The sequence below is a fragment of the Tiliqua scincoides genome, chromosome 2 (genome assembly GCF_035046505.1).
Source record: "Tiliqua scincoides isolate rTilSci1 chromosome 2, rTilSci1.hap2, whole genome shotgun sequence".
NCBI classification, from domain to species: domain Eukaryota; kingdom Metazoa; phylum Chordata; class Lepidosauria; order Squamata; family Scincidae; genus Tiliqua; species Tiliqua scincoides.
The window spans coordinates 101,712,943-101,738,420 of record NC_089822.1 but is presented as its reverse complement, the minus strand read 5'-3'; the positions used below and the strand labels follow the sequence as shown (position 1 = coordinate 101,738,420).

At 41.7% G+C, this 25,478-nt stretch overlaps 1 protein-coding gene across 2 annotated transcripts in view; it reads left to right on the top strand.

Moving 5' to 3' along the window:
• CASP2 (caspase 2) overlaps positions 1–25,478 on the top strand; it is a 32,454-nt gene that overhangs the window by 1,993 nt on the left and 4,983 nt on the right. For both annotated transcript variants that reach the window (XM_066616582.1, XM_066616581.1), the window contains exons 2-10: positions 2,652–2,802; positions 5,483–5,692; positions 7,019–7,100; positions 12,531–12,628; positions 15,496–15,672; positions 17,777–17,905; positions 18,137–18,227; positions 23,583–23,729; positions 24,231–24,340. In XM_066616582.1, coding sequence (XP_066472679.1) covers positions 2,653–2,802; positions 5,483–5,692; positions 7,019–7,100; positions 12,531–12,628; positions 15,496–15,672; positions 17,777–17,905; positions 18,137–18,227; positions 23,583–23,729; positions 24,231–24,340 — 1,194 coding nt within the window. In that variant the 5' untranslated portion in view covers position 2,652. The remainder of the gene's footprint in view (positions 1–2,651; positions 2,803–5,482; positions 5,693–7,018; positions 7,101–12,530; positions 12,629–15,495; positions 15,673–17,776; positions 17,906–18,136; positions 18,228–23,582; positions 23,730–24,230; positions 24,341–25,478) is intronic.

Sequence of the window (25,478 nt, the reverse complement as noted above, 5' to 3'; positions counted from 1 at the left end):
CCTTATGTATACAAAGAAGCAACTACTGTGGTGCGTGTAACTGTCTAATCCCTTCTTAGTGCCCAAGAATGCCACCACCAGTGGAATGAAGTGCATTCCTCTCAGTCAGTCTGGCCTACCAGCCAAACTTGTTTGAGGCGTCTCTGCCACCAGCCCTTATCTTCACCTTTCCAATGGGTGGCTTCCTTGGGGATTCTCACCCCTTAGCTCCCACCCAACTCTCAAAGCACTGGTGGCTGTAAGGAAAATAACAAAGGCCAAAAGCCTGCCAGAAAGCCCTCCCTCTCCTGGGATCTTTAATTTTGCAGAGGCAGCAGCAATCCCACTCTGCCCAACAGGGCCCTGCCTGGCCTCATTCATCATGCGTCCATGAGGAGAAAAATAATGGGGGGGGGGGAGGAAAGACTCCACCAGTCCCCAGACAGGCTGATTGGACTGGGTAGAGCTGTGCGTTGCCTCGCTCAGCCAGAGGAAATGTCACCCTCCGTTTCACAGAGATATTCACAGATGAGGAGAAGCCACCTTGTGGTTGAACCCAGAGTTCAGCTCACTGGGGAGGCAGAACTGAGGTAGGTAGAAAGGGACAGTCCAATCTTAAGCTGCCCGGTGAGCTGGACTGCAGCGGTGCTGAAAATGGCTGCCGTAGCATCCTGCGCACTCCAGGCAGCCACTGCCTCCTTCTTGGGAGAAGGGGACTTTTGTCCCCTTCCCTTGAGTAAACTGAGTAGCCCTGTAGTGGGGCTACTTGATTCTATGGCAACCTGAAGACTTGCTCTGGAAGAGCAAAGCTCTACCAGTCCCACCTCCCTCCTGCCCCACTCCTTCCCCCCCCCCGGCACACCTCCTCCCCGCCCTCCCTCTGCCTTCCCCCAGAATGCTTCCTCCCCACCCCCCACGCAGCCGCTTACCTCTCCATTGCTTAGTGGTCCATGTGACCGCCAAGCAGCTGAGCTCCGTTGCTTGCCCAGCACCGACCTGCACTGGGCAAGCACTGGCGGATCACCGTTGCTAGGGCCCGTAAATGTCCCTTATGGCACATTTGTGACAGTGCGCACCAGCGGTGTGCCAGCTTGTGAAGACTAGGACTGGGTCCTAAGAGAGTCTTGAGGGTGTGGGGAAAAGGAGACATTTGTCTGTTTATCATAAATCCTGGCCTAGAGAGTGCATTAGATGAGAAGAAACTAATGCTGATGGCCTATAATTTTAGTCAATACTGCTTGCTAAGACAGGGCAATATACCCACTTGCATAATTCCACAACTTCCTTTGTTGACTTTATCTGGAATCTCAGATTTACTTTTCTATAATCAAATAATCTACCATAGCTATTATGATTGCAAAATATGTTTTGAGAAATGTTTCCCACTCTGTCTGTGGGCTTCGCATCCACATATTTGACCAACCATGAATTGAAAAATATTATACTTGAAAAAATTTATTCCTTTGACTATTCCTTTCCCTTTATGGGGTTGGAGGAAAACTATTTTTTTTTTCAAATACAGCATTTTCAATCCGTGGGGTGGTGCCCCGGTGAGTCTCACTGGCTTCTAGCAGGATTGGAGCAGTGGCCACCATCCTGTCAGGCAGAATCCGCTTGCAACCCCCTCGATTAACAGGCAGCCCTGTGATCAGCTGAGCTGAGGCACCGCTCTTCTGTATACAGTGGGGGAAGGTAGTGCTGCCTTTGCTCCTGCGACTGCTTCCTTCTGTAAAGGGAAACCAAAGAACAGGCGGAAAGCAGTGGCTGCAGGAGCAGAAGTCTGCACTCCCTTGCCTGTGCCCTTCACCTTCCTGCCTGCCTGCCTTCCTGATGGGCCTTCTCCTCTTCCTTCTCCTCTGGATGGTGGTGGTCACCTGACCTAGCTAGAAGCCTGTGAATTTTTCAGGGTGCTGCCACGGATGGGGCTGAGGTGTCCTGTGCGAACCTCCTTCTCCCATTTCCTTCTCGACTTCCCTTGCAGATGAAAGAAGTTGAAAATTGCTGATCTAGTGGTGGAATTTCTAACTCCTACTAGGAGTGATCATCTGTTGGTGTAGTCATACACTCTTGTTTTACCTTGTTTGTGTTGTTTTGTTTCTTGTTTTATTGGCGTGGTAACACACTCTTGTAAATGTTTGTTTTATCTTTTCCTGACAGCAAAATGTCAGCAACTTGTTGGATGTGTAATGCAAAGCTACAGTTAGGGAAAAGGGAAAAATGTGCACTCAGTTCCCAGAGTGAGAGGGATTACTAAAATAAGTTATGTGGCTAGAGCTGAAAATTCCATATTGTGGGACAAAAAAAACTATCTCAGATTTAGATCTTACATTAGGAAATTTTGAATGATTCTCTCTTCTGTGTAGATAAAATTTTCTGTTCCTGAAAATTCATTATTGCTATTTAATTGTGTTTTGTATTTGATATGGTTAACAAGAAGACTAATTCTAGTGCTTTAATGAAGGTGCTTTTTGTACAATATGCTGCGACTACCACAGTCCGGTTCTTAAACATTTTTCTTAAAAGTAAGCACTGTTGATTTCAATGGAAGTTACTTCACATAAGCATGCTTGGAATTGCAGTCTGAACAGAAATGATGAACTAAATGAAATGTTGAAATCGTGGTCTCTGCTGTGCCTCCTCTTCCTGAAGTTTGCTGCCTGTTTCACTTCCAGGATGCTAGGTGCATGTGGCATGCAGAAATGTCACCAGGAGACCCTAAAAAAGAATCGTGTTTCCTTAGCAAAGCAGCTAGTGCTGAAGGAGCTGCTGGAACATCTGATAGCAGAGGATATTATCACTGAGGAAATGATGGAGACTATACAGGTAACAATCTTGTTGATAATGGGTAACTGTTGATAATATTGTAACTTTTCAAGTGGAGCTTCCTAACATTATTATATAATCTTCTTATATAAACTTCTTATATATGTTAGATGCAAAATATTTAGGGTCCAATGCTATCCAACTTTCCAGCACCTCAGTTCCCTGAGGTAAGGGAACAAATGTTCCCATACCTTGAGGAGGCCTCTGTGACTATCTCCCCACCACAGGATGCAGTACACCCCCAGTTGGCATGGCTACACCAGCACTGGAAAATTGGATAGGATTGGGCCCTTGGTGGCCTGTAACTAACCAGTCACCTTGTCAACTGTGGCAAGTTACAGTTGCTTCCAATTGACTGAATAGGGAAGCATTTGTAAAGCAGGAGAACATTAGTTCTTGTGTCTTTGAAACCAACAGTGTCCCAAATGACCAAGGCAAGAAAATTAGTAAATATAAAAATGAAAGTTATACACTTGGAACGTCTCAGAACTTGTTTGCAAAGCTGTCCTAAAAGGTAAGAAGATTGAGTACAAAGATATGGGCTCTGACAGTTGCCATACTGATGTAAGTCATGAAATGGTGTCCATTAATCTAAGCAGCCTGTTTGTCTCTCAGAAGTCCACTGTTTGTTAGCAAATGTGTGTATCATAAAACAACATGCCTGATGAATCATTGAGATGCTTTTGAAATTTATCATTTTATAATTTTCTTCTCATGTTTTGGGGCCCTGCTGTGTTGTTGGATGATGCAGACAACCTATAAATTGGAATAATGCAGAAGTTTACAAAAAGGAATAATTTTTCCTGCTACCATGCTGTGAGACAAACTAATCAAGTAACAAACTAAATAGATGATTTCTGCTTTGTAAAAGAAGCCAAATGTTCTGTATCAAAATGTGTTATCCTGTAGCTTCAAATTTTCAGTGCTATAACGAGATATGAATTTTTGCATTAATGGACATATGTTTGGAGTATAATTGTCCAATTACATAATTTTAATCATTGCCATACAGATTTTTTTCCTACTGTTTTGGGTATTGCTTTTCCTATGAAACTAACTATAAATATTTAATACAACTTGTACATTTTCTTGAGACTTTTGTTTGAGGCTGTGGTGCATGCAAGTAGTTTTATGGAAGATGAAAAATATGTAATGAAAAACAAGGTGAAAACAGTATATTTGCCAATGTTTGCAGGATTCCACTGATGTAAATTAGGTCAGACAGTATTTTAGAGGCACCAGTTATACTCATGGATAAGTCAGGGGCAGGTTCTAAGCAAAAAAATAATAGAATTTGCTCTGATCCATGGATAAGTTGAGGGTAAAACTTAGGGCTGTGTGAAATTCTTTGAAAATGACTTACTAGTAATGTTTCTTTTTTTTATGCTTTATTTATTTATTACAGATACAGGTAAGGAAAATTGGATAGACTTAGGGCTAGGACTACATAGGTTACACACAAGGGTGGTGGCCATCGATTACAACAAACATTAGTCCAAACGAAATTAATAATACAAAAATTATCATATTCATTAACCCAACTGGTTAATACTTTAAGATTCCATATTTTTCCTCTAACCTTATCTATCCCATCATAAAAAAACACTTCAGACTTTTACTTATACACTCTTCTTACCACTAAACTAGTCTCTAAAATAAAATCTTTCTTATCTAATTCTTAATTTCTAATATCACATCTAAAAAAGAAGTCTTCGATTACAATGGTATTACCCCTTCAATATCTCTTATAACATATTATACATCATTTTCCCTAACTATCCAATAAAAAAAGGCTTCAAATTTTTACTTATAAACTCTTCCTACCACTAAACTAACCTCTAAAATAAAATCTCTTATCTGATTTTTAATTTCTAATATCGCATCTAAAAACAAATATCTCCAATTACAGTGGTATTATACTTTGCTTATCCACCACATATTTATTAACCCTTACTGGTTAATATTACTTACTAGTAATGTTTCTGAGGTAGCAACAGAAAGTTTTTTTTTTTTAAAGCAATTTTATCTTCTTTTCCAAACAGGAAAGGAGATGAAGGCACTTATGGGAGTTGTAGTCTTTGAAATAAATATATTACAGTACTTCCATAGCAGCAGCCCTCATAAAGACTACAGTTCCCATAAGTTCCTTCACCTCTCTTCCTGTTTGGAGAAGAAGTTAAAATGGCTATCTTTTTTAGTTTGGCTTTTGTTGCTGCCTCAGAATAATTACTGGTAAGTAAAACTGTTCCTTTTTTTTAACCCCCTCCCCGTGTCCTGCTTCAGTCCAGTCCCGCCTCCCACCATGCAGCTGCTCTTAGAGGCTTTTTTGACCGTAGTGACCTATCTATAAGTTGACCCAGGTTTTCAGCGTCAATTTTAAGGCATAATTTTTTTATTTATACACAAGAATATATGGTAATGGTACATTTAAAGCTGTATTCATTGGTTCCCAAACTGTGAGTTGTGGCTCTCCAGGGAGCTGCGGAAACCACCAGGGGAGCCGTGGAATCCTCATGAAAAACTCACCACCCCTTACAGTGTGTAGGATTGTAGCCCTAATGGCAATCCACAGCCAATAACCCAGTAGGACAAGGGAGCCGCTAGTTTAAAAAGTTTGGGAACCACTTCTGTATTTATGTTATTTCCCTAATCTAACTTAATCTTTTGTTTCTGAATTCAGGCAAAGTCTGGGAATTTTAGCCAAAACATAGAATTCCTGAACCTGCTACCTAAGAGGGGTCCCAAAGCCTTCTCAGCTTTTTGTGAAGCTTTACGACAAACCAAACAGCAGCATTTGGAAGAAATGATCTTAAGCGCCATCCCCAGTCAAATCAATGGAACTGCAAGACCAAGGAAAGACCAAGAAAACCAGAGTGGGAGTACATCTGAGGTTGGTGATCTCATACTGTCCTCTCATATGACTGTATCAGAATAGATGTGGGTTTTGAGCTTTTTTTTGTTTGTTCACTAGCTATTCAGTTCCTGCATGTGGAAAGCTAACAGGTCATGGAGAAAGCGTCTAGCCTTCACCAGAACATGTTCATTTTTCAAGTGTAGAGAGGCTTGACTTAGAAATGCATTCAAATGAGCAGTTGCCCATGTGTGCATTCTCAAGATGGTAGTGTTCCATGCCCTTCCTTGCTTTTTGGATTTCTCTTAGGGCACTTTGGAGAATTGCTGACATTTGTAATAAAATTTCTTTTTGTGAAGGGATGTGTGAATAATAATAATAATAATAATAATAATAACTTTATTTTTATCCCGCCTTTCTCCCCGAAGGGACTCAAGGCGGCTTACAACATATTAAAAACATAATTTAAAAACAAATAAAAACATATTAACACATCATAAAAAAACAGCAGTCAGAGTAAAAAAAATAGGTAAAAAGAGCATAGAGCAGCAGCAAGTCATAAAAGAATCAGGCCTGTAAAAAATATTAAAAGATGTTAAAAAGATGTTAAAAGGCCGAGAACTCAGAAGGCCTGTTTAAACAGAAGGGTCTTCAGGCCTTGCCGAAAGGTCTCAAGAGAGGGAGCCATTCTTAAGTCAAGGGGAAGGGAGTTCCATAGCGTATGAATAGATATGTGTGAGAGAGATTAAAGGAATGTATTATATATTGCAGAGTCCTATGAGAATGAGATGTACAAAGAGGCAAATTGCATCTCACTGGGGTCAATGGAAGCCAGATAACCTATAGATAGAGCAGTCAGTAGATTGTGACTAAAACATTTATAAATGTTAATAACCCCTAAAACATTTATAAATGCAGTTCTTTATTTTTTCCCTGCATAAGTGAGTGACTGTGAATGCATGCTAAACTTGACCCTTATAAGCATCAGATTTTGCCACCTCCCCCATCTGTGTCGCAGACTGCAGCCCATAGAACTTTATGGGAACCACTGAGCACTGACCCACGTTTCTTCTCCTGAGAAGTATATTGGATATTATGGTAATCAGTAGAATCAGCACATATTTCTATGTGTTTTCTGTGCTTTCTGTTCATGAAATGCTCTAGTATGGGTTTCACGGGATGATGAGTGCATGCGTGTGTGTACATGTACGTGTATTTAGCCTACCTTGTAGACACTCAGTGGGATGGATTTTCTTTTTTTTTCAGTTCTTTGACTCTATAGTTATATTTTACAGTTTTCAATACTGTTTAAAATAACCTAGAAGAGTCCTTGCTTGGTGGTTTCATTACTCTTGTTTCTTTCAGCCAAGTCATTACTATGAAGAAGGTCTTCCATTTCCTATAACTGAATCCGGAATCCCTCAAAAAAGGTCACGTTTGAAAGACGGTAAGCTTACTCTGGACTGTTTCAGTTGGGAAGACTATAAACTTCCTTCTACGGATTTCTGGAAATGCACACAGCCTAATGCGTGGTTAATGTGCAAAAAAGTGCTCCAGCCCTTTTTTGATTGCCCTCTTTTGACCTCTTCCACTTTTACAGTATCCTTCTTGAGATCTGGCAACCAGAACTACAAGCAGTATTTCAAATGTGGCTGTAGATACATACAGGATTTGAAAAAGAGCATTTTAATGTTAACATTTTTCCTAGTGATCTCTAGCATGAAATATGCCTTTTCACAGTTGCTGCACATTGGATTGATGTTTTCATTGATTTATTCTCCATGACCCCATGATCTCTTCCTGGTTCATTGCCAACAGCTCAGATCCTATGTATATATGAAGTGTACATAGTGTATATATGAAGTTAGGATATTTTGCTCCAGTGGGCATTACATTACATTTATTGATGCTGAACTGCATTGCCATTTTGTTGTCCATTCACCCATTTTGGAGTGATCTTTTGGAGGACTACACAGTCTGCTTGTTTTTTACCAATCTGAATAGTTTGGTGTTAATCTGCAAACCTTGTTGTTTATTCTTAACTCCAGGTGATTTATGAATACATTAAAAATCACTGGTCTCAATACAATGCTTTTTACTTTCCCCCACTGTAACAATTGGCCATTCCTTCTCTGTACTTCTGATTTTTTAACCAGTTACTAATTTGTAAAAGGGCCTGTCCTCTTATTCTTTGGCTGCTAAGAGGAATGCCACTGCCATTGGGCAGTGGTTCGCAAATGTACCTGGATCATGGTGCCTTCTCAACCAGGTGCTGCCATCTTGGATCTCACAAAATCTCACAAGGTCCAAGATGGTGGCTGCCCAAATCTCAAAAGATTTTGTGAGATACAAGGTGGTGGCATCCAAAACTCATGACATTTGGGTGCTGCCATCTTGGATTTTGCAAGATCCAAGATAGTGGTGTCTGGGGGAATAGGTAGACAGTAAAAGTTGCAATATCTGGCAGCTCCTGGACTGAAGCATTACCAGATACAATAATTTTCCAGAAGTCTCAATTGCTTGAGCTGTCAGTTTCACTGTGGAGCTAGCTGAAATGCTCCTAAGCGAATTGTGTAACCATCAGCAGCATTGGCTGCAGACTAGAAGTTAGTTCACTGAGGGCGCAATCCAGAGAAGAATTTGGGCAAGCGCAAGTTCCTTGCACCGGCCCAGGAGGGTCGCAAATGTGCCGTAAAGCATGTTTGTGCCTCCTCACTAGCAAGTTGTGCTAGCGCACAGAGGTGTGCTGGCACATGGAGGCTGAATCGAGCCTCCGTGGCGGTTTGTGCAACAAGCCTTGTGTTAGCCCAGCTGGGCAGACGCAAGGCTCTAGGGTGGGTGGGGAGGAGGCGGGAGCGAGGCATTCCGGGACAGGGGGGGAGTGTAGGCAGTTGGGCAAGTGGGGATCGGTAGGCAGGGCAGTTATGCTGGATCCCAACTCCCATTCCCAGGGAGTTTGGAGTGACTTCAAGCTGCTCCGCTATTCTTATGCCACCTCCAGAGGTGGCGCAAGTCCAAGGAGACCCATAGGGGCCACGTTGCCTTACCCGGAGGTAAGGGGAAAAGTTTCCCCTTTCCTCTGGCTGAGCCGCTTTGGGCACCTATCCTATGCTGGATACAGCGCAAGCCTCTTGGCTTGCCTGTTCCACTGCAGGGTAGGATAATTTCCTGAGCCAGTTAATGGAGCTTTCCAGATAATCAAGTGCTGGATGTCACAACCTTTACTGTGTGTTGGACAGCACCATATTCATTTTTCCCTGTTGGGTCAGCACCTTGCCTGTCTGCTTGTTTGAGGGGATTTCTTGGGAGTCTCACATCTCAGTTACAGAAATTCTTATTTGGTGGGACCAAGTTTTTTTCATAGAGCCTGGCTATTTTTCAGGGCTGAGTTATGTGGCAAAATATACTTGCAGCCTCTGGATTTCTGTCTGGATGACTCTGACTCCTGTGAATGCTAAAATTGCCTATTCTTGTATAAAATCCTTGCAAGCTGATTGCTGGAGTGACTTTAAACTATGTTACAAATGCTAGCCTAGATTTAATATCTAAATCTTATGACCAGATCTCCTATATTCAGCTGCATCCTGCTGAGCATTTAAATTGCAAGATATTTTATTATCATCTAGTAAACAAATACATTATTCAGTGGATGGTTTTGCCATCCTTGTCTGTTAGCAATAACTGTAACACAGAAATAATAACAGAGTTGTAATTGGTACTATTAGTTGTCTTATTTGGCAGCTGGTCTAGGACAGGCTGTCCAGATTTGAGCAAGCCTTGGTGATGTAACTTCTGGCTAAATAAACAAGAATGGGGGATAAATAAGAAAAAAGCAGTGCATGGATATTTTGGAAGCAAATGCTTGCTTCGTTGATACCTAAACACTGTATATGTGGGGGACTCTTGTTCTTTAGGGCTTTTAACAATTGCATTTGCACCAAAATATTAACTAAAAGAAATTGGAGCAAATTTTGCAGTAATATCATTCACAATCCCTCTAGACCAGCCATTTTCAACCACTGTGCTGTGGCACACTGGTGGGACACCCCACCAGTTTAGTGCTTAGTGGAACATCCACTAAAATTGAGTGTTGGGACAGTTAGGACAGACAAAACAAAAGAATTCTTTATTCAGTGTGTAGTTGGTCTGTGGGACTCCTTGCCACAGGATGTGGTGATGGCATCTGGCCTAGATGCCTTTAAAAGGGGATTGGACAAATTTCTGGAGGAAAAATCCATTACGGGTTACAAGTCATGTTGTGTATGTGCAACCTCCTGGTTTTAGAAATGGGCTAGTCAGAATGCCAGATGCAGGGGAGGGCACCAGGATGCAGGGCTCTTGTTGTCTTGTGTGCTCCCTGGGGCATTTGGTGGACAGAAAGCTGGACTAGATGGGCCTATGGCCTGATCCAGTGGGGCTGTTCTTATGCCATGAATGGTCTGCAGGTGTGCCATGGGAGTTTGGGGGAGGGTCATTTAGGGCCTTTGAGGGATGTGAGTCCCCCACGAACACCATGGTGTGCCTTGTCAATTGTCAAAAAACTGATGGTGTACCTTGGCAATTTTAGTACCTTGTCAGTGTGCCATGAGACAAAAAAGGTTGAAAATCACCTTTCTAGACAGTCCTATGTGTCACTCTCAATTTGAGGCTAAATCACAGTCATAATATCTGGAGTATTCAAAAGATTGTACATTTGGCTTTAAATGCTAAATAATTTAAAACATTCGATTTTTTTTCTTCTGACTTCAGGTTTTATGTTCCCTGTTTTTTTTTCTACTTTCAAGATCAAGGGCTCTTGATCTACTCTCCAATCTGAAACACACTGATTCATTACCCACTGTAATGTTTCAAAAATGTGATTTAATCTTGTGTGTAACTGTTATGCCTTAGGAGTAGAGGCAAACAGAAACTGCATTTTTGAAGTGAAGAATATTTTTTTCAGGTGATCATATTGTTTGGCACAGGAGGATACAAGCTTGCAAAAACGTTAAGCATTAAATGTCTTTGCAACAATTAATGTCATGGTTTTGTATATTAATAATAATAATAATAATAATAACTTTATTTTTACCCCGCCTTTCTCCCCGAAGGGACTCAAGGCTATTATTATTAATAACAATAACAACAACAACAATAACAATAACAGAATTTATATACCGCTTTTCAACTAAAGTTCACAAAGCGGTTTACAGAGAAAAAAAGTCTAATAACTAATGGCTCCCTGTCCCAAAAGGGCTCACAATCTAAAAAGATGCAAAATAACACTAGCAGGCAGCCACTAGAAAAGACACGGCTGGGGTGAGGTGGGCCAGTTACTCTCCCCCTGCTAAAAAGAAGAGCACCCACTTGAAAGAGTGCCTCTTGCCCAGTTAGCAGGGGTTAACAGGGGGTTAGCAGGGGTTATGGAAGTGATAGCCCTCTGATGTGGTGTAGGTCAAGGGGGCACCAAAATTTTGGTTTTGGTATAGGTGGATGTGGTGGAAATTTTGGATGTGGTGTAGGTCAAGGGGGCACATGTGACCTCCCTGCAACTCAGAAGGCCTCAGAATACCTCCTGGAGGTACTTAGAAAGGCACCTTTGGTTTTTGCCAAAAACTGGAAGCACCTTTCTAAGACCTCCAGTAGGCCTTCTGCGGCCTCTCCAGGTCTCAAAAGGCTTCCTGGACACCTGCCTGCCTCGGGATCTGACTTTGGAGGATGCTTGGGGTACCTGGGGCAATGGTGTGATACCCAAGGCAATGTACCCTCTGCCCCCTCTTAACTACACCACTGCTCTGAGAGCATCCGGGGAGGCCCTGTTCCAGTTTGTGCTGCCAGTGAAGTCAAGGCGGCCCTGGCACAGTGCCTCTTTTGTGGCTGCTCCTAGGCTGTGCAGTTCCTTTCCCTGCAAAGTTTGCCCAGTTTGCAAACTATTACTGTCTTCCAGTGGATTCCAAGAGCAACTTTTTTCACCAGGGAATGACCATGCTATTTACTTTTTGTAATTGTTTTAGGGAATGACCGTGCTATTTACTTGGTTCCTATATACTGTGGCTGCTGACTTGTGCTTTTATTTTATTATGCTGGCTTGTCTTAAATTTTTATTAAGCCCATCATATACCAGCCCATCCTAGCAAGTGGAACCACAAGCTGGACATTTTTAAACCATGGGAGGATAGGAAGGAGGTCTTTTCATCTACCCAGAAGCTGAAATTTTGGGGAAAATTATAATATGTATTGTTTCTTACAAGAGCTAAATTTACTACTCTATGAACATAAACAGCAGATAAAAATTGTACTAGTTGTATTGACGCAAGTACAAATGCCTTAATTTTATTCAAACAATAGTTCTAAATCTAATCAGTGTTAGAAAGAGAGCAGCCAAGCTGCTGTACCTGTAGCAAATTGGGTCGTTCCATTACACTGACATTACAGTTAAGCTGGTGTACTATAATTGGGATTCTGTACTCAATCAGCACAAGGAAAAAATAAGAGCAGTGTAAGGGAAAAAAGAAAGGTATAACCTTGCCTGTCTCTCCCTTGCATCCATGGCTTCACTACTAGCACATACCAGACCACATTTTCTGTTACCTCACCTCATAGTGAATAGAGATTTGCCTCCTGGGAAGGAAGATGAATCAAACCCAGCTTTAATTCACATGTTAGAACTGCAGGGGTGATTGGGGATTATCCCTTAGTTATGGATCATTTTGAGGGAGTAAATGTCTTCAGTTTGGAGATCTTTGACCTGTGCCATAGTTGCAGTCCAGATCAAGGGCCTCTATGTGTGTTGCTTACTGTATGGTGCATTACTGCATTAGCCTTAATAATGAAATTAAAGTTATGTGTAATTTTACCTTAAGCCATCTGCCAACTAGGTGATGATTTTTCTGTTTAGCAAAGGCAATGGAGCATTCCTTGGATAATGGAGATGGACCCCACTATTCTCAAGTGAAGTCATGCACTCCAGAGTTCTATTACATACATAAGCACCTGGTGAGTAATGCAGGGTAGAAACTTATAGTTTTCATACTGTTGTCTATCAACTGTAAATAATTCCCCAGCTTGTGAAAGCAGCTATGCATGACAGAAGATGTATGGATATGATACTGAAATCAGATGACTGCCAAGGAGCTCATATTTTGAGGACTGGGCTAAGGAAATCTATGGGGTTCCCTATGTGTACAGTGGTGCCTCGCATAACGAAATTAATCCGTTCCGTGAGTCCTTTCGTTATGCGAGTTTTTCGTTTTGCGAAGCGCGTTTTCCCATAGGAATGCATTGAAATTTAATTAATGCGTTCCTATGGGCAAGAAAAGTCAGAACAGAGTCCAGTTTGGTTTACAAAGTGTTTATTAAGTGCTCTTTAAAGGCATACATACTGTGCAGAGGATTTCAAAAATGGGGGGGGATGCTGAGTGGGGAGCTTGAAGGCTGTAATCCTGTGCACACTTTCCTGGGAGTAAGCACAATGGGACTTACTTCTGAGGAGACACGCACAGGATTGTGCTCTAAGCTGGGGAGGACAGAGCAGCTGCACTCAATTGCTTGCTTTTGCCCTGATCATGGGGGGAAAACATGAAGGAAATGGGGCAGTGAGAGGGTGAATGAGCAATGGGGGGGGATGCTGAGTGGAGAGTTTGAAGGCTGTAATCCTGTGTAAACTTTGCTGGGAGCAAGCACAATGGGACTTACTTACATAAAGATCCGCCCCTTACTAGGATGAACAGGATCATAAACTGGCATGAAGATCCCCCCTTAAGTCAAACCAAAACAAAACAAAACAAAAATTCGGCTTGCGAAGCACCGGTCATAAAAATTTATTGTGCGAGTTACCAAACTTCGCAAAACGCTTTCGTTCTGCGAGTTTTTCACTGCGCGGGGCATTCGTTATGCGAGGTACCACTGTATATGCAATCATAACAAGATAGTACAGACAACGTATTTTGTCTATGTTTTGTTTTACCCTTGCTAATTTGGGTAAGAGGCACTTCTTCAAGTGGGTGCTCCTCTTTTATTTAGCAGGGGGAGAGTAATGCCCTCCTCACCCCAGCAGTGTCTTTTTTAGTGACTGTCTGCTGGTGTTTTGCGTCTTTTAGATTGTGACCCCTTTTGGGACAGGTAGCCATTAGTTATTAGATTTTTTTCTCTGTAAACCGCTTTGTGAACTTTTGTTGAAAAGCGGTATATAAATACTGTTGTTAATAATAATAATAATAATAATAATATAGACAATGTGTAAGTGGCATTAGGCAAAACAGCAGATTCTGGGAGATGCGGGGCTTAACTATGCTAATATGAGCTTCTGTGCAACTACCTGAGAGCCCAATCCTGTGGTCGGTGGCAAGGCTCCGTGCCACCGGCCACAGTCGCAAATGTGCTGTAAGGCACGTTTGTGGGGCTCACCACTAGGCTCCTGCCGGTGCTAGTCCAGCGCCGGGCAGTGGCCCAAGTTCTGCGGCTTGGCGGTCTCCTGGACCACCAGGCTGTGGAACAGGAGATGGGGTTGTGGACAGGGGCATGGGGGAGGCGTTCCGGGGAGAGGGAGGCCAGCTTGGGTGGGTGGGTGGGAGGCGTGCCGAGGGGTGGGCAGGAGGCGTGTTGGGGGAGGAAGAGTGATGGATCCGCAGGGCTGTGCTCCGCAGGATGCAGGGCGCTTGTCCTTTTGGTTGGTGCTAAAGAGAGTAGCCCCATTGCAGGGCTGCTTACCTTAATTGTGGAAGGGGATAAACATCCCCTTCTCCCGAGGTGCCTCCCGCGGTAGCGCAGGATTCGGCAGCAGCCCTTTTTGGTGCTGTCAAGCCTGGGCGCTGCAGGCAGCTCAGGATTGGGCTCTGAGTTCAGTATCCCACTGATACATCTTCTGTCAGGCAGTGATGGTGCAAATCACTCCGCTGAGGAAGGTTTGCTGTTGGTGCCTATTGGCTACCACACTGGGAAGCTTCAAGGGTTAGCAGGTTGAACCGTTGAATGCCTTTGGTTCCTAGTCAGCACCCAACCTGGCTGACTCTGATGCTGGGATTGCAGAGGTCTAACGAGAGATGAGCATCAAATAGATTTGATCACATCACCTGCTTTCATTGTTTAGTGCCAATTTTTTGGCCAGAGGGTCGCATCAAATATCTGGCGTGGTGTGGAGGGCCAGAAAAAAAATTTAAATATAAAATTTAAATAAATAAATTAGAGATGGAACTTAGATGAGTGAATAAATGAATGAATGGGCTCATTCATTCCACCTCTCTGGCCCTCAGAACACCCTCCAGACTCAATCAGGGAACAGTTCCTTTCATGTTCAGTTGAGTGGACCAGAGGCTTTCAGGGGACAAGAGGTTGGCTGCGGGCCGGAAAGAGGTTTGCTGCAATCCGCATCTGGCCCCCGGGCCAGGGTTTGGAGACCCCTGGTTTAGTGTGGCATTTATCTTACTGAGTCCCTTGTGAAGCTATCTTTCTGCAATTATCAACAGCCCCTCTCCGACTTGCCTAAGAAAGGCAAGGATATTATTATTATTAATAATAATAATATTAATATTATTAATATTAAAATAGTCAGGGTTTAGTTTTAGGCTGACAGTCCTACACATGAATGGAAACACATGTACAATTCTTGAAGAACCATCTTTTGTGCCTCAATTTTTTCCTGCTCAGATCTAGTATATAATTTTTTAAATAGTATTTGCCTCTATACAAGTGTTACCTGTCCCTATTAAAGTGTTTGTCTCTATAGTGTTGCCTTGGTCTGTGGTCTCTACATTTGTGCTTATTTGTGTGGAATTGTTTAGGTGCATTTGCAATCTGTCTGATTGTGAATTGCCTTGTGATTTAGCTGTTATCATATGTATCTGAAAATTATCTGTATTCCACAGGCATACAAGTTGATATCACGCCCAAAAGGTCTGGCACTTATACTTAGTAACGTGAATTTCAGTAGTGAGACAGATCTGGAGTTCCGTTCTGGTGGAGATGTAGACTATGTTGCCCTGGATACACTCTTTGGTCAACTTGGATACCAAGTGATTCTGCGGCATGATCGAACTGCACAGGTGAGCCTGTGGAGTAGAACAAGTGTGACACATGTTTGCATCATATAAGTGCCCAGAACTTATTTTCTAGAAGCGGCTGCTTGCAATAAAGAGAGAACTGGCATAGTTTCTAACATGAAAAAATAGGTTATGCTGGATCAAGCATCTTACATGTACTGAGGGTTAATTTTTTTCCATGTGAAATTTTTATAGTTAATGTCTCGTTTTATTTTTGTGTAATGTTTCAACATCTTTGGTATGGTGGTCCTGGTACTATTATTAATGAATTCCTTATTTCAAGACTTCCATGGTTTCACTTGCTATGGTGACTGTATGGGTGGTCTCTGGTGACTATCACAAGTTGCCTCACAGACTTGATGCTTTAAAAGGAGGTGACCCAAACCTTTCTTACAGTTTGGGGAGTGCTTGATCAATGTTTGGTGTTCTGATTTTGAGATGTTTTGAGTGCGCCAGCAGTACAGAACCAAAATTACAAGCTCAAGCCTGCCATCTCCAAGCTGGAGAGAGAGAATTGAGTTTTCTAATTTTGGCTCTGCATTCACCTGATGTTTTTGTCTAACAAGCACAGAACCAATGAAGCTCCAGTTTGCTTCAAACTTGTTCAGCCCTCCAAATGCCTGAAAAATGTGGAATCGAAAAGCCTGCTGTCTCCCCTTTCTGAGATGAAGAAGGGAAACCTATCAGCTTAGCTTGGTGGCTTGTCCTAAAAGCCAGCTGCAGAGACAGTTCCTTCTGTCTTATCTGCAGGTTACTCAGGGCTGTACAGTCGCATTGCAGCAGCCAGGAGAAACCCAAAGGAGAGAAAGACAACGATGCAGAGATAATTAAGGGGAATTAGGCTGTAATCCTATCCACACTATCCTGGAAGTAAACCCATTGACTATAATAGGATGTACTTCTAAATAGACATGCATAGGATTGGGCTGTTGGTCTCCAGAGCAATGAGGCTGCAAGCTGCAACCAAAGTTAACCTTTTCACTCCTTAGAAAAGGCCAGGGCTCAACACCTCCATATCAAGCAAGCCTCATTCTCTTTGGCAGGATCATACCTGACTCTTCTGCACCCACGTTCCATTTTGTAAATGTTTGGCAGAGGTCTGGTTTTTTAAACACCAGGTTATAATCCTCATTTCCATCTGAAACAAAGTCTGAGGCTACAATTCAGTACACCATTACTTAAGAATAACATCCATGGAAAGCAGTGGATCTTCTGAGTAATCAAGTTGTAACTATGTGTAGCTGTACTTGCTCATGCTCAGTCCTTGTTGCTTGTCTCTGCTATGAATTGAATTGCACACTCCCAATTATGTGTTATAAGTTGCATGTTATATGTTGAACCTCTGGTTTAACACACCAGACACCTTAAAGAAGGATTTGATAAATGGTTCTACTGGTATGTTGTTTACAGTGCACTTACTCTGATAGTGTTTACAAAAAGGATGTGAAGATCAGAATTTAAAAAGTTAATAAATAAAAATGAATCTTATGATCTTTTACTATATTTTTAATAGAGATTGCACAGTTGTGAGGTAACAATTACTGATATGTCATTTTTCAGGATCTGGCCTAGGGTAAAATCAGACAAAATTGTAGTCGAACACACCCGTAAGTTCTCTCCTCCCCCCCCCCCCCAGTTATAGAAAATTCCATGAGTTTTTTGGCTCAAAACCTGCCCTCGACTTACCGGTGAGATCAGCTTATACTCAAGGATCTGCAGTAAGCACAATAGAAATATACAAAAATCTTATGTTCAGTAATGCATAATTACTGGACACAAAAGCATAATTTGTCTTCTTGCAGTTAATATAATATCAGTATTTTGGCACCTTTATTGCAAACTGCTGGAAATATGTATTTCCAACTATTCAGATTTCTAATAGCATTTGTTTCCAATGGTTTGCAATGATTTTAATGATAGATTTTTCTGTTGGCTGTGATGGACACAGATCAAACATACATGAGTTCATTCTCACATCTCCAAGGAGCCTATTCATATCCTTGGAATTAACAAGCTGAAAGATAGCCATAAAAATTTGACTCAACAGTGCTATAGCTGCCTTCTGTGAAGTTCAAGGTTTGCTGATTTTAGTTATCTTTTTCCTCAGGAAATGCAGGAGGAATTGGAACATTTTTCAAAGCATCCAGCTCACCGGAATGTTGATTCCTGCATAGTGTCCCTTCTCTCACATGGCATAGAGGGTGGTGTCTATGGAGTGGATGGCAAACTACTTCAGGTACCTTAACATATGTGGATTTCCTTATATGTGCGTGAATGTAAGGTTTATGATATTTTTAACCATTGGTTGATAAAGTTATGGTAGACTCTGACCTAAAGTAGAATTTAGAGTATTTTTGGAGTTTGGGACATAAACTAGATGAAACGTATAGGAAAAGTAGGTCAGAAGTGGGTATTAGAGTGATGCTGAGACTATTTTGATCCCATGTACCTTCATGTTTTCTCACAGTTACAGGAGATTTTCAGGCTCTTTGATAATGCAAACTGTCCAAGTCTTCAGAATAAGCCCAAAATGTTCTTCATTCAAGCTTGCAGGGGAGGTAAGTGCCCCAGTAAGGGCGGGGGAAGGGCTTACCTGTGTTTCACAAACATTCTTCCTCCTACACAGCTTGCGCTCAACTCTCCTCTTTGCTTCTCTCAGGTGTAAGCGGAACGCACATTCACCTCCCTGCCTTGCTGTTGCTACTACCTCTCTCTGTAAGTGCTTCTCACTCTGCATGGCATGTGGTCAGTGAATCACAGACCTTGCAGCACCATGGGAAAGTAGAAGGGGAGCCCCTTTATAATAATTCCCATGTCTTGCATGTGTGGTGTGGGACATTTAACCACACTAATCGTGGTCCAGCATGGAGGTTTTATCTCCACCCTATCTTTTTGGACAATCTAGACTGGCATTTCTTTATCTTTGTTGGGCTTTGCATATGACAAAAAAAGTCAAAGGAACAGAAGCTAAAGGGTCAATAACTCATCCTTAAAACAAAAGCACTTTGAAGGGAAAATCCATTGAGAAAATTGACTCAAATCCATTGAGAAAGCTGACTCTTTTGATGTTCCTGCTACTCAGATGGGGGAATCAGGATTTCTGGTTACATTTAGAGCATTTTGAAGGATGCAGAAAATTTAGATCTTGAAAACTTCATCTTCACAATCTTTAGTGATGGAGTCCTTCGTGGAAGAAATTTTAATGCAAATGATAGGAATGATGGAACAGGGAAAATGAATGATTCAAAGAAGCATACTGGAAACCACATAGGGGCATAACCTTCCCAGCTTATCAGCCACTTTATGCTGTGTTTCAAAAGGCCACAAGTAGTATGAGTAGGAAATGGAGGGAGATTCACAACATGGCTTACAGTCAATTCTTGTTGTTCACTGGGGTCAGGTTCCTGGAAAACCCTGCAGGTAACGAATCAGCAGATATTGAATCATTGTTCCTATGGGATCAGTGGGGTTAGGGGGAGGGGTAGCTAACTTGATCAAGAATGCCAGCAGCAGATAAACTCAGAATAGCAGTGGATAGCTTCAGAATGGCTGCCGCGAAGACAGAATGGCCACTGTGAATAGTTTCAAGAATAGTTTCAAGCTGCAGATGCCATGGACAACCAAGAACAGGCTGCAGATATAGCAATGTAACACTCTTGTTCCTGTGGATAAGTGCGAACAGAGTGTGCGGAAAGTGAGAGTTGATTGCATTACCTTTCAGTTATTTCAGGTCATGTGAGAATGGGTACATCCCAACTCAACATTCTGAGTTAGAAAGAGTCTTTTGTGGATTTGTGGCATCTAGAAATAGAACTGAATTGTTTCAAATTGTTCATCACATATCAGCTGCAATGGCCAAAAACATCTCTGTGTTCTCAAGAGAATCTCAGCTTCTTCAAGTTCCTGATGAGGCAGTTTTTCTATATTTGTAACATGTGCATGGATTTTTATTTCTGTATATTTTATAAAATCCATTACCCTCTCCTGGCAACATATAAGAGCATTCTTAGAGCACATATATGAAATATATAAACCAAAGTCCAATTCATTAAGAGGAAAATTGAAGAAGACATGAATAGAGTAACTGATCTTAGAGCTTAAAGAAAGAGAGATAAACTATGCTCAGAAAAGCAACTGTTTGCCTTCTTGTCTTGGCTCTTGCTTCCCTGAGCAGACAGAAACAGCAGACATTTTGGTCTTCTCCAAGTCTTGGGCATCAGTCTTATGGAAATTCGGTAATGATTCCTTTCAACTGGTAAAATCCTTCAAGTACCTTGGGATTACTTTCCACCATCGCCCCAGTTGGTCTCTCCACAGGAAATTGGCTATTTCCTCAACAGCATTTCACCTCAATGCAATAGCCCGTTTCCACTTTAATAGTGGAAACCAATATATCCCTGCAGCCCTTCAGATATTTCAAGTAAAAACCCTTAGCCAAGTCCTGTATGGAGTCCCTATATGGATCAAGGTCATGAATAAAGAACTGGACCAGGTAGCGTCTTTTTTAGGCGCATTCTGGGCGTGCCAGATTTAATCAGGTTATTGACCATAGCCCTGGAACTTGGGATTCATCTCCCTTCCACTGTGGTGTGGTCTTTAGCCTTTAAATACTGGTTGCGCCTTCATTTAAATTCTCAGCCTGACTCCCTTCTTTCCGATCTCCTAAAAGATTCCTATAATTCTACTTGGTTCAGCTTCTTCGAAGCTAAACTCCAACCCTTGGACATTACCTTAGAATCACTTGCCGATTCTGGTCTTAATCAGGCCCATTCCATCATCAAGACCAGACTTTTTGAAGTCGAAACCCAGTTATTTTCTACCATTAATTTCACCTGCTCCCCCATTACTTCGGCCTATTACCATCTTCTGGCCCTGACGCCAATTATTTTAGGGAAGTAATCAATCCAAGCAAGAGGCGAGCTTTTATGCTTGCCAGACTTAATATTTTTCCCTCTGCAGTCCTTGAGGGAAGATTTCATAATGTCCCATTCGATAGCAGGATCTGTAAATTCTGCTTTCTGGGACCTGATACGATGGTTCATATTTTGTGTCATTGCCCTGCTCTCTGAACACTTCTTGATACCCTTTTAGACCCAATTCTGTCTACCCTTTCTGTCCCACCTGATGATTCTTTGTGTTTCCTTTTGGAAGATAGTTCTGTGGTTACTACCAATTTGGTTGCTGACTATCTGTTAGCTGTCATTAGGAAAATACCCTCATGTGTCCCCTTAATTTGAATATTATGTTGGAATTGAACCTTGCTATATAGACTGTATTTTAGGTTTCCTGTGTCGCTCAAAATTGTTTGAATGCCAATAAAGGTTCTTGAAATCGAATCAAATTGAAACAGCAGACTTGCAAAAACAGCGAATAGACTTGACTTGAGGAAATAATGTGGCATCCTTTGCTAGTTATCAAAACAAGAAATACTTTTCTGTCTCACATGAACATCCACTCACTTGAGGAAAATTAAAGGAGTACCATGGCATCTGCAAAGTCTTATATACATTTTGTAAAAAGATTGTAATGAATAAGTAGGTACAGGAGATGCATGTTTATTGTGGCTGGATTTCTATCAGCTTTGAGGACAAATAAATTTCTGAACTTGAAGAACTAATGTGACTGGGGCTTTAGCTTATTGCAAGTAAAACTTTAGTCTGAATTAGCAAGTTCACTGATGGCAGAATAAAATGTGTAAATTAAGTTAGCAGATTTTACTTGATCAAATGTCATTTTATTAGACATCAGCTGTACACAAACTTGGAACTGTGCACTTGAAATAGTTGGTCTTGCATCAGCTCTTCCCTCCTTTTATTGAATTTGATAATTATGAGTTGATTGTGAGATTTCTAATATCACACCAGAAATACATCCACATCTTACTGGTTAAGTTTCTACTTTAAAGTAAAAATGTCTGCTGTTGGTCTTCTTCCTACTCATTATCTCTGAGTTTTACTTGATTTGTTGGGTGAATGCTTGATGTTTTCCAAAGCACCCTCAGCCCCTGAAGATTCTTCTCTATGGGATCAGATAGTTTGTATAGAGAGTCGATATATACAACATTGTGAGAGTTCTAGTCCAGTTTTTCTCCCAGTCTTTTAACTTCCAACCCCTGAACTTTATATAGAGACTGCTGCATATTAAAAGTCTTTTGGATGCTTTGCAGTTACAAAGAGGTGTGTGGTGATTTTTAGAGGCAGTGGCTGAAACAACAAATGCACACCCTGGTACAGGCATGCTGCACTGAACAGTGGACCACATATAACGAGAGACCACATATATGAAGTTGGTCAAAGCACAACTAAGAGGTTCTTAATGAGGCAATCAAGTCTTCCATAGCCTGCAGTAGAGTGTCTGTTTACACAACAAAGAGGCTTTTAATGCAAAGAGGCAGTCTATCTCCAGTAGCCTATGTAGCCAGCACGTGTCTGGCAGGGAGTGTCTGTTTACACATCAAAGGCACTAGATTGGGTGGACTGCTCGCTTAACAACCTAATCACATAACAGGGCTTGGAGAACATCTCTGTCACTAAGTGGCGCACACCTGCATATTAATCTCTTATCATTGTACCAAGTTCTCAGATTTACCTCTCCTGCGGTATCATTGCTTAACATTTTTGTATGGTTGCCAGTTTCCTTTGATGAAGAGCATTAAAAACTTATGACATATCTGATATTTAATGCTGTTGGTATAGTTTTGTTTGGTTTTTTAATGTCTGTTTCCCATTTGTACTGTTTTGATTCTAGCACTTTCTATTATGCTTCTGTTATGCTTTTTCATGCAACAAAAAATGGCAACAAAAGTTCATGGAACACCAACAAGAAAAGCAATATGAAAAATGGTCTGCTCTGAATGCCAGGAATACATGAATTACAGCTCAATCTTATGCATGGCTACTCAGAAGAAAGTCCCATGATATTCAATGAGGCTTATTCCCAAGAAAAAATGTATAGGATTGTAGTCTCAGTGACCAGTTCTATCCAGCTTTCCTGCAGTCTCAATGCAGCCCTGACATAAGGGAAGAAATGTTCCTTTACCTTGAAGAGACCTCTGTGATTGCCCCCTCACCACAGGATGCAGCACATACCCCATTGGCACAGCTGCATCAGCACTAGAAAGTTGGATAAGATTGGGCACTTAGTAAGGAAAGGAGCTCTTGCATATAACACACTCAGATATTACATTTCTGCAGCTTTCTTCATTGGTTCCTATAATTCTTAATGCTTTTTTAAAACTGACATTACTGATTTAACCCAAAAAGTTGAATTTTCCTGGGATTTGAAAAATATTTATACTTACTGTTTAGTGTAACGTAACTTCTGCATTTGTAACATATCTATGCTTAATCAACTTAAGCAGCTTATGTGCATGTGGGGAGGGGGAAGAAGCAGTAACAGTTAGCTGCTAAGGAGAACCTAAGATAAACTGAAGAAGGATAGACCAGCAGCTGTACCCTTCCAACTTTCACCAATATCTTGAGTAAGGAAGCCTTTGAAATGCTCCACTGTCAGAGGTAGACTTACACATGGCTACTTTTCACATGAGGAGCAATATCATGTATCCAAGCTATTAATCCTATATGTCATAGTGGCCAAGAATATTTTCTAGTGCATTTTTTAAAACAAGTAAATAGTTAAATATAAATAAATTGCTAAAAATGAAATTTTTTGCTGTGTGAACTGCTTTATGAACTACTTTTTGTTGAAAAGTGGTATATAAACCTAAATATAAGAGTGGTATATAAACTTAATAATAATAAGATAAGTTGCCAAAAGAGCAGAATATTGGGGAAGCCCAGCAGTAATGAACATTAGTCTCAGAAGAAGAAAAGATGTTTCAACCAGAAAACCCAACAGCAACTCTGAGAAAACTGTCTGATTGAATATATCTGCCCTTTATATCTTCCTGTTAGATGAGACAGACCGGGGAGTGGATCAAGTTGATGGGAATGAGCGTGCTACCTCTCCAGGTTGTGAAGAAAGTGATGCCAACAAGGAGAATCCCAAGCTTCGTCTTCCCTCTTGCTCTGATATGATTTGTGGATATGCTTGTCTGAAAGGTATGCTTGTCTGAAAGAACATAAAGGTGTTTGAACTTCTCAAAAGTGTTGCACTTCTGAACTGACCTGCTATTTTACAGCAGATCCTCACTTAAAGTTGTTTAGTTTAAAGGTCTGATATAAAGTCAAAGAAAAAAATTTATTCCTGGCCGGGGCCACTGTCTGTGTTGAGTTTGCATGTTCTCCCTATGTCTGTGTGGATTTTCTTCAGGCCAGAAAGCTCACATTTTTTCAGTGTTTAATATTAGAAGTGCTTTGGGTCTTTATTTGGATGTTGGTGATGTCTTTGTGATCAGAAATATGCTGTAGGTATATAACTCTTGTTTATATATATCAATTAGCCTATTGTAAAATTGGTTGCATTATAAGTCGTTTCATTTAAAGTTGCAGTTTCCAATAACCTATCAACGACTTTAAATGAGGACTTGCTGTGTCTCTTTGGTGGACCATCTTACACATATCGTTGCTCTCTGCTTCATATTGTTTTTCATGTACTTATAGGCACAGCGGCCATGAGAAATACTAAGCGTGGATCCTGGTATATAGAGGCTCTCACTGCTGTATTTGCTGAGGACTCCAGAAATACACATGTGGCAGACTTGCTTGTGAAGGTGAGGTGCAACACTCCCGTTTACTTCTTGCTTCTGACCAGCTTTTAGGTGGCTTTGCATTTCTGTAAGATGCCACAACTATCATTTTCCTGCCTTATTTTTTGTTGGCCTGCTCTTGTGCATGATTGGAATAAAGAACCACTAGAATGAAACTTTACTGCTCTGCTCAGTGAATGAAACTTTCCTGTTCTGCTCAAAGCCTTCTTGGATAAAGAGGTGCAACTTTCCAGAACTAGTACTGTATACTGTTTCTCTAAGTTAGTTCCCAAAAAACCCCTCCTTGTCACTAGTGGTACTTACCATTCCAGTGTGTTGCTGCTTTTCTGTAATGCCCAGAGTGTCCTTGTGCACAGACCAGCTTGAAAGAAAAGAGGTGACATGGTAGAACAGTAAGCGCCGCTCACAGGGTGGGGCGGTTTTTTCCCCAACTCCCCATCTGGCCCACGGGCTGGGGTTTGGAGAGCCCTGATCTAAGTACCATAGATACTCACCTATACAGCAAGAAATTCTGCCAATAAACCAGGTTTAGATAATCTCACCTTATCTGTGGGTCCTGAACATGCGATGAGATGTAGTCCTTTCCTGTGCTACCATACCTTGTGTGACGGCTCAGGAGGGAATGCTACCCCTTTCTGGCTCCCAAGCTGTGGTCTGGGTCTTCAAGGGTCCGCTGAGGTTGGGTGTGCTGGTGTTGGGCCTCTCGGCTGGCACCTCTGCACAGTGCCGTATCCACCTTTCTCCTGCATGAAGCCAGAGGCTTGCATGGGAAGACAAACTCTGGGGAGAAACTGCGGCCACATCAGAGATCAGTGGAGGGAGGGGATGGAGCCTGCCCTGGACACGATGGTGTTGCCAAAGGGAGATGCTCGTTTGCATGGCTGCTCATCCCCTTTGCTTTTGCTGCTGCTGGTTTTCCTGGTCTGAGGAGGGCCAAAAAGATGATTTTCCAATGGCATGTGAAAGCCAACCACAGGGTCATGTCAGAAAGCAAAAACTGGCTCTGCCCCCAGGGTGAGCCCTTACCCTACCTCAGACAAGGAAAGGGGTAGGGAAGGTGTTCTGCCAAATCCCAATCCAGTGGGCCTCATGCCCACTTAAGGCTGATCAGTCCCCCTTGTGCAACTCACCAGTGCAGCAA